This window comes from Platalea leucorodia, assembly GCF_965183815.1.
Source record: "Platalea leucorodia genome assembly, chromosome: 5".
NCBI classification, from domain to species: domain Eukaryota; kingdom Metazoa; phylum Chordata; class Aves; order Pelecaniformes; family Threskiornithidae; genus Platalea; species Platalea leucorodia.
The window spans coordinates 37,242,608-37,252,364 of NC_138827.1; the positions used below are offsets into that span (position 1 = coordinate 37,242,608).

General features: G+C 48.8%; 1 protein-coding gene across 1 annotated transcript in view; it reads right to left on the reverse strand.

Moving 5' to 3' along the window:
* Window positions 1-9,527, reverse strand: part of DDAH1 (dimethylarginine dimethylaminohydrolase 1) — a gene marked incomplete at its 5' end in the record, with an annotated part of 60,665 nt that extends 51,138 nt beyond the window's left edge. Inside the window, one exon of the mRNA XM_082312531.1 lies at window positions 9,222-9,527. Coding sequence (XP_082168657.1) covers window positions 9,222-9,527 — 306 coding nt within the window. The remainder of the gene's footprint in view (window positions 1-9,221) is intronic.
* Window positions 9,528-9,757: the final 230 nt, after the last annotated feature.

The window sequence follows — 9,757 nt, forward strand, 5'->3', positions numbered from 1 at the left end:
GGAAGGGGAAATTAAGAACTTTAATGAAAGTGACAGACAGGCACCTCCACACACTATTACCAGCAAAGAGCTGCACTTACCCTTGACCACAGCACAGCCCTGCAGAGGTGCTGTCAGATGTGTGCCCTACCAGTGGCGATGCCATCCCAGCTCCCGTTCTTCCCGTGGGAAGTACGGTACAGGGCCACAGCACTACAGCCTGCACTCTGCATGGGAGCACGGTGGGCAGGGCACATCAGGATCCTGGCTTGGGGGAACCAGTACACAGGGGCTATAGGAGGCCACTTTGGAGACATGGAGGGCAAGAGAAGGGCCTAGGTAGAGAGACATGGGACTGGAGGAGAGTTTGCAAGTGGAAGCATGTCAGAGGCAGAGGAGGGAAAATGAAAATATATGCTGCTTCTGTGCATTTGTGTGTCCTGGCATGACATTGGGAGCAGCTGCCTCATGTGCCATTGGTACAGCATGGGAAACCTCAGCTGCGGACTTTGCACTCCATACTGGAGCATCTCAGAGGCCAACAGGCAGGAGCAGAGCACGCAGGAGCTCTTCTGCGTCACACACGCTGCTCTGTCACATCCCACGATGGGCGAGACAGCACTGTGGTCTGCATACCAACCCCCTCTTTTGCAGAGAGTGTAGCATGTTGCATGCTTGTAGGGAGCATAGGATTAAAATAAGAAAAACCTATCAGGCAACCTACACTGGGTATGTTATGAACCCTCCTTTGAATCTCAAAACCAAAATTCCAGCAGCAACTGTGGTAAACTAGTTTCTACAGTGCTTTTAAGTGGGGCTGTTACCAAAGAAAGAGATTTAGGTCCAATTTGAAAGTCTGGGCAGAGATCTCTCAGGAGAGGGGCAGGGTAGCTCCAAGCCATATGTATAAGTCAGAGCAGCAGAAAAGGCTCCTTTCACTTTTTTGAAAAAATGCTTACAGTTACTCAGAACCTCTAACCACTTAGCATTTGCACTGAACCATAAGCTCACCAAGGGCTATTTATCACAGCTAAAGGAACAGTGATTAACAAGGTAAAAAAGCTAACATCAGGCTCACACAATCGGTGTCCACAGGAGATTAAAAACCAGGTCTTTAATTTAGGTTCTGCCTTTTTTTAATCCTCTGGTCAGCAAGTTGGATATTCCTGAGAAACTTGACATTGCAATTTAATAACAAGGTCTAAATATTGCCTCTGTTAGAAAAGCATGAAACCCAAGTTGCTCATAGGCTGTCCTTAAAGATTGTTTTACAGTTCTATAGATAGAACCCAATTACAATGAATACAGTCCATTTATACTGATCTGACTAGAAGCTACTTCCTAACATTTTCATTAAATCTGTGATCACAGAAGCAAAACAAAGTGAAAAAATACAGTTCTTGGCATAGCCAATTGACCCAAAGTGTCAGCCCTACTAATGTAGGGTCAGAGCTACATCAGCAATGAACTTTAAGACCAAAGAACCACCTACCTTGAACCATGAGGCAGCACTCAAACTGCAAAGCAGATGGAAGGGGCAGAGCCACAGAAACAAACCAAACTGCTTTTGAAATAGTCTGCTTTAGGAGGCTAAAACACCCCTTCTCATGTCTACTGATACTACCATTACATAGGCTCCTGATATGGGTCTACCCAATACTGTCCAAAGGATTGTTTTTTAAATCTCTCAATACCGTTTAAGAGCAAACTTAAGTATGTTTAAGAAGCTTTTCTCCTCTACTGAGTGCTTTTCAGTTAATTTATATGCTAATACCAAAACACTGAAAATGAAAGCTAATGAAATATATTAAAGAAAACACTGATGGAGATTCTGATGAGAGTTACTTCTTTGCCTTCTGTACCCCATGATGGGCATCATCTGTTTGCTCCTGAAGAAAGCCTTCAAGTAACACACACTTTGTGGAAGACCATTACATCTGGTTCTGCCAACTATACGCTCTGCAAAAGACAACCAAAACCCACGTTAAAACTCAGGCATACATCTTATCTGAAGTCTGACTGGTACTTCTCAATTCATTTTCAGTGTAACTGAAAACAACACACTGACAATACCTTGCAATCTTTCACTCTAATTTTGAGGTTAGACTGAGAAGGTGATGAAAAGGATAAGCTAAAGGAGCATGTATATAGCTCAGTGTAGAATGGGAAAGGTATTCAAGAAAAAAACCATCTGACAAGAGGGTGGAAAGGTACCTAGTGCCATTCCTAATTTTTTTTTTTTTCAACCTTCGTGTAAAGCTTTCGCCCATGTTTACTCACCTGCTGTTTTAAGCACTAAGCAATGACACAGTTGTAACCTCCATGCTTTCTATCATAAGCTTTCTAGGCAGAACACCAAAGTTAGTCTGTAACATCAAGGGTAGAGCACAATAAGGACATGCAAAGGGGTCAGGGCAAATGTACAAGACCTCCACAATTTGTTATGACAGTTTAAAGAACAATGAATTATTTAAAGTGGTAATAAAATGTTTAATCTCTTGCCTCTCTAGTGATCAGCAAGTGCTAATCCTCCATGGAAATGAGACAGATCTTTGCCAGTTGTGCAGAGATGCTGGTTTAAGTGATCAGTCAGCAAATACAGGTTCTTTTGCACTAGCACGTGCTATAAAATAAAATAAAAACCCCATAACCTAATTAAGGTTAGGAGCTAGCAGAGCCTTGAATCTGTTTCTCCTGAGCCTAGCATTTCTATTACTTTGCAATAGACATTATCCTACAGAGCTGTCTAGGTCTACAGAGGGAGTGGAGGAAGTATCTAGCATTTAGCAGTAGCTATGTAGTATTACCCGAGTCTATGCAATACATACATAACTTACTAAACTCTATTTGTCTTATTTTCTCAGAAGCCTCCACCAACCGGCCTGAGAATCATTCCTGCAAGCAGTAAGCTGCAGCTGGGACCGCAGCCCAGGACAGGGTGCAAGCTCTAATTCATATATGGCTGCACAGCCCTGCAGAAGCTGGGTGGGAAGGGGGTGGGAGCTGAGCAGGTGAGGGTGCGCAGCACTGAGGAGCAGGTTACCTGGCCCAGAACAGCTGGAAGCTCTGCAGAAGCACTGCTGTGGACAAAGCCCTGCTACCCAGCAAGCAGATTTAGGAAAAGGTACCCAGAGATGCTCAAAAGGCAACTAGGAGGCTTCTCCAACACTTGCTGAGAGGATGGGATTTGGCAAACATACTCCTTTGCTGCTCCTCCCCTGTCCTCACTGCTGAAGGACTGTCTATCCTCCTACACCGCAGGAATGCAGCCCCACAAGCTGTCCCCAGTGGGTCTTGTGGGGGAGTGTGGGAAATAATACTCTGGGGTGAAAGTTTCCTCTCTACAGCCAAGGAAGAAAGCACAGTCATCTCTTCTGCAGCAGCTCCTGAAGCTTTCCCAGCACCAGCTATTCTCCATTCCCTGTGTGGCAGCAGAGAAGAGGCCAGGTCACTGTGGGTGCATTTTGCTGAGCTTTTGGGTTTCCATCTGTCTGCATAAGCACAGAAATGGTGGAAATGCTGTTTTGTGCTATCCCAAGCACGTTAAGAAAACTTAGGCAGTAAGAGCAATGTGCTGATGAGGGCTTTTCTCAGCAACTAACCCTGTTGTGCTCAGTAGGTGACGTGAAGAGTTTATACTAGAGGAATAAACAACGGAGAACATACTGCTAGAACAAAAGGTGCTGGGACTGGCAATCTGATCAGCGATCACAACATTTCCATTGGAGTTACTCAACTTGAACATCAAGTGCACTGGTGACTGCACACAGCTAAACAAAACACCAGCTTATCCACATTAGCGATCTACCTCCGGCTTACTTCAAAAGCCTTTACCTTTCTGCCAAATCCAAAACTCCCCAGAAACTATAAATTATAAAATAAGTTCAGAAGTTGATAACACAGAAACATAATGCCTTGAAATAAGTCTGAGTCTTGCAAACAAATAATTAAATGCATGGCTAATTTTTCTACTTTACTAAAAAAATACTGGGCTCCTTCCCAATACTGACTTAACATGACCAAATTTAATTCAACTCTTTTCTCCCTACAATAACTTGGAACACGAACAGACATAACCCCAGATTTTATTTTGCTTTGTTCCAGACAGACAACCAGTAAAGAATCCAATGGTGCTGGAGGGGTAAGCAATAGTATCTATAAAGCCTGAAAGCTCAATCAATGCTATTACAAACTACTGCAGAAATTTGCCTGCTGCATACGCTGTTACAGTAATTGATGACAAGCCTTCTTAATAAGGAGTCTAGTCAGTGAAAGAACATGCTGCATCAGTTCTTAAATATTGCATTATGTGTTTTCAGCAGCATGAAACAGGGGAGATGGAGACAGTGCTGCTCAGTTCACGCATCTGGCAGACAGTTTATCAGGAGGCACAAGGCACCTGAAACAGCACTGCTCCAGCTGCATATTCAACCAGGCTGTTGTCTTTGAGATGCACTTTGGCAGCCCCCTGTGCCCTTCAACTTTCACTGGTCTGATCAGGCTTCAGAGCCTGACCTACCACATGCTTCTTGGCAGGTTTCCTGGACACGAGCTCTCCCTCTATTAATTCTTTTCAGAAATGGGACCCTACAACCCTGTTGCCCTTACCCCTTCCTTCCTCCACTGCTCCTGCCTGCTCTGTACAGAAGTCCATTAAACAGTTAAAAGATCAGCAAGACAAGCCTGGCTGAATCCTGCCTTACAGGGAGGCTCAGGTCAGGAGTGCATGCTCAGGAGTTGGGCTTTACATTAACTGGGTTAAGCCAAGCGTACACCAACTGTACTGCTAAAACATTCATGGACTTGTGCTTACATTACATAAAAAGAATAAGAGATTTCACTTTGAGAAACTGGTGCTCTACATAGACTGCATCCACCCTCTTTCCTTCCCTGTCACCCAGTTGACCGTGCAAGTGACAATGCACTACAACAGCCTTGGTTCATTTTCATACCCAGCTGATCAAGCCAGCTGGAGTAAGAGCACAGTCTTTCAGAGGCAGCATGAAGAAACTGGTTTCACAAGGCTTCATCCTTCTCATTTTCTAGCAGCGGACCCATCAGACCAGAAGTCACCCAGATTTAATGACTGTCTGCTGTCTCAACAGTGAAGATTTCATGGCAGTTCAACTGACAAACGTCTGACTCCATATATCCTAATGTACAACAGGTTTCATGCTTACAGAATAATTCAGGTTGGAAGGGACCTCAGGAGGTTTCTAGGCCAGCCTCCCACTCAAGGCAAGGCCAGCTATGAGAACAAGACCAGATTGCTCAGGGCTTTATCCAGCTGGGTCTTGAAAACCTCCAAGGATGACAACTGCACAGCTTCTCCAGGCCCTTGTTCCACTGCTCGGCTGTCCCCACTGAAAAGCCTTCTCCTTATGCCCCATTGAAACCACGTACTTCAGCCTCTGTCTGTTGTCTCTTGCCCTCCTGCCACACAACTGAACAGCCTGGCTCCATGTTCTTGATAAGATGAGGTCTGTGAGTGCCAAGTAGAGAGGGTCATCACTTCCATCAGCCTACTGGTTCTGTTAATGCAGCCCAGGATCCTGTTGGCCTGCAGGAACACACTGCTGGCTCATGGCCACTGCGATGCCCATCAGATCCCCCCCGGGGTGTTTCTGCAGAGCTGTCCCCCTCCCACTCAGTCCCACCTAGGAATCCTTCCTCCCCTGGGGCAGGACTTTGCATTTGTCCCTGCTCAACTCCATACGGCCCCCAGGGGTCAGCCCCTTCTTTCAGCCTGGCAAGGTCTTTCTGAACAGCAGCCTGGACCTCATGGGCCTTGCCTCTCACCCTTGCCCCCCTCCGCCCAGTTTGGGGCTGTTCACAGCTCAACACAGATGCCCCCATCTCCTCCAGGTCACTCTTAAGATATTTAACAGGGCAGATGCTAGGACAGACCCCACAGCAACTTCACTTGCCACCAGCCTCCAGTTATTATCTCAATGGGGAACGCAGAGACTGAACATAAATCTTGGAAAAGACCTTGGGAGGCTGCTGACAGCCACCCACCAGGATGAACAGGAGGGTCAGGAGCAGGTGCTGGGCTCCTGCAGCTCAGGGGGGCCACAGGCCTCAGCACCTGGACTGCCTGAGCACCTGCAGCTGGTACCTCCAGAACCAGGGCTGGAGGCAGCAAGGGCAGAGAAGCTCTGGCTACAATAAGAAACACCCTCTCAGGAAGCTACAAGAAACACTGCTACTTCTTGGGTGGCTCTTTACAAAAGCAAGGTTATCATAGATGTTTGCCAAGATGTCCAAGGCACATGCCAAGCCTTCCACCACAGCGTGCAGAGCTCTGGGCAAAGTAGTCGGGCACATTTCTGCTTTTAAAGCCTTGACCACCTTACTGTTTTCAAGATGACATCCTGGTCACTAACTACTCAAACAAGGCAGACTCACTAGCTAAACACAACTCACAGTCACCATGCCGGGGAGGGAAGGCTGCCCCAGGGGATGCAGAGGAGGGGAGAGGGGCCAGGAGCAGCCAGGCATCGTCCCGCAGAAATGAGCATCTTCTCCCCGTCTCCGCAAAGCGCTGCTGTAACGACGTTCCCAGGAGAAAGAATTGTTGTAAACAATTAAGAGTTACACGTTCAGACAAGGACTACACTGCAGTGTCATGCATTGTTATAGCTTTAAGAGGATGTTTGTTCAATTATTTTTTCTTTTTTACTTCACAGAAAACTCAGGGAACAGATCACACCATCATTCAAGAAAACTAACGAGGTTCAAATTATGCTACAAAGCTTTTTCTCTCCTCTTGATTCATGACACTGCCTGGACATATCACCCACAGAAAGAAGTAAATGTGTTCTGCTATTTCTAGTAAACATTTACCATAGAATGATTTAGGCTGGAAAAGACCTTAAGATCATCAAGTCCAGCCATTAACCTAGCATTGCCAAGTCATGTTCAGGCTTTACTTTCAATCACTTCTGATGTACTACTTCATGCAAAATAGGGAGTGTTGATCAATAAGAAACCTGGTCTCAGGGCCAGCAGGCATGGGCCAAGCAAAAATAAAAAAAACACACCTAGAATATAGACAGAATAGATTTTGTATTCTTCTCAAACTGACAATAAACTGTGTAATTCAATGATAAATTGTTACCATATGCACACCCTGCAGCACAATTCTTTTTAATTTTTGTGGATGCTGGGAAATAACATCTAATTATGGTTTAAAACAATTTAACATATTTAGGATTACAAAAGTAAATGTGTCATCTTGTGGGGTTTTTTTGTTAAAAGAAAAAAAGCTTTGCTTCACCTGACTGGTACTTATAACAGGTAGGATACAACTAATTAGGTGCTTAATTTGCTGTTTTTAACGCCAGGAGAGGGATAATGCTGTCAGGTACTCACACCCAGCACTGTTTTGCTGAACAGTCCAGCAAACCCCTCCTCTCTGCTTCACACATCACTAACTGTCCTCCATTACTTCTGCAACCTTGGGTTATGTGTCTTTGTTCACTACTTTTGCTGAGCCAGAACAACTAGATACTGAAGGGAGAAGGAGGAGAAATTAACCTGCTTCTTTGTAGAGAGTAAAAAATACCCCACATCCTTTGCTTCCTTGTTTCATGCTTTTTCATTTCCTTATGGCACCTCAAATGGTACAGCAAATAGTTACAGCCACTCTCATATTCAGCTCTGCTGCCATATCTAGTCTCTTCTAATTCACTATGCGTTGGCACAATGTGAGACCTCAAAATGGAAAAAAAAAAAAACCATATTGAGCCAGAGCTGATTTCCCCCCACACACACTTGTGAATTTGCACAATTTCCCCTTTAGGAAAAATATCTCAGTTATTGAATTTGCACGAAGTGCAATAACTGAGATATTTCTCCTAAAGGGGAAATTGTGCAAGTGGCAATGCGAGTCACATAGCTACATACCAGTGAGTCATGGGAAGGACCAGTGAAAACTCACTTGGACTCTGGCTGAGAAACAGCTGCTTCTGAGAGCAGCATGTGGCAAACACACTTTACTCTGATGCTGTCACCTTTAAGAGCATTCAGATGTGCTTCAAAGAGTAAATACGCATGGGTATGCACAAGGAAGCACACGTGTACAAGATCTGTGCAGTATCTCAGACTGTCACACTGCTGGACAAAACTCAAGTAAACTTTGTTATTGCTAAAAGAAGGGCACTATATGAGAAATACCAAGTGGAGACACTCATCCATTGCACTCAATGGCCAAGCGCAGCTACTGGTATACTACAGCTAGTGGCCCAGCCCTGTCCCGCAGGCACAACCGTACGTGTTTGTGGATCACACGATAAGCTATGGTACCACAGAGAAGATGGCAATCAGAAGAGACGGGAAGATGGTTATGTTGACATGCTCACAGGAAGGCAGGTTGCCAGTGTAGTAGATTCACAGCCTCAAACAGGGTAAGCTTTGTTTAATTTGCTACTCACAACTCCTTGAGGAGATAACTGGGTGGCACTTCAGTACATGCACTGCCTGATGAACTAGTTTATGAATGAGCTGAGTGTACTAAAAGAAGTCCTAAGAATATCTCCAGCAAGGCTCCTGCGGCTGCGCATCCTTCACACCTCTCTCCAACAAGACGGCCTGCGTCCCCTGCACATCCACGCGCCTCTCGCCCACAGAGCCTGCGGTGGCTGCACAGGGAAGGCGATATCAGGTTCAAGGGCATTCAGGCTAAGACTGAATACACCGAAACAAACACCAGCTCTTGCGCACAGGCCAGCGGGTACGATTACCGTAGGTATCAGTAATGCGCTGCCTGGAACAGAACTCAAGTCGAGCGTACAATGAAAACGGGGTTTGGACCCAGCAGTGCTGCGGCAGGGAGGCGAACCCGCACGGCCGACCGGCCGCCCACCCCGCAGGACGGCGCCGGGCACGCCGGCGGGGCGCGGGAGCCGCACGCCCCAGAAAGGACGAGTCACAGTTCACACCGTCCACTCGTCGTCAGGAGCAGGCGAGCCCCGCTCTCCGGTGAACCCCCAGCGCAGCAGGGCTCGGCGGCACCGGGACCGAGCGCCGGGCCAGAGCCGCTGCCCGGGCCCCGCCGCGCCGCTCCCACCGCCGAGCGCTGCTGCTCCGCCCGCCATCCCGGCTGCCGCCGCCGCGCTGCCGCCGGGGCTGCGGGGCGGGCCCGGGGACACGCCCGACGGCGCGGCCGCCCCAGCCCACCTGCGCGGCGCGGACACCGCTCCCCACGGCCCCGGCCCGGCCCCTCCCGCACCGCACCGCACCTCCTTCCTGCGGCTGGGCGCGCCCGGGCGGGTGAGGAGCGCCGTCTCCTCGCAGACCACGGCCGCGTCCTCCACGAAGACGCAGTCGGGGAGGCTCTCGTCGGCCGGCAGCTCCAGCACCTGCAGCCCCAGCTTGCCCCGCAGCACGCCCACGTACAGCTGGTGCTCCCGCTCCGCCCGGGCGAAGTCCACCTCGGGGCCCGCCGCGCTGCGCAGCGCCTGCCGGCACAGCGACTCGGGTAGCGCCCGCACCACGGCGTGCGTGCAGCGCCCGAAGGCGGCAGGGCCGCCGCCCAGCCCGGCCATGCTGCGCGGCGGAGCGGGGAGGGCGGGAGGGAGAGGCACGGGCGGCCGCCGCCGGCCCTGGCAGCTGATAAAGCGCCGCCCGCGGCCCGGCCGCGCCCCATTGGCTCCCCACCAGGCACATTTCCATGGGGCCGCCGCCAAGCGCGCTCCCATTGGCTGGCGGCGGCGGCCGGGCCGCGCTATTGGCCGCTCCCGGCAGGGCGCCGCTTACCTGGGCGGCGGGCGGGAGC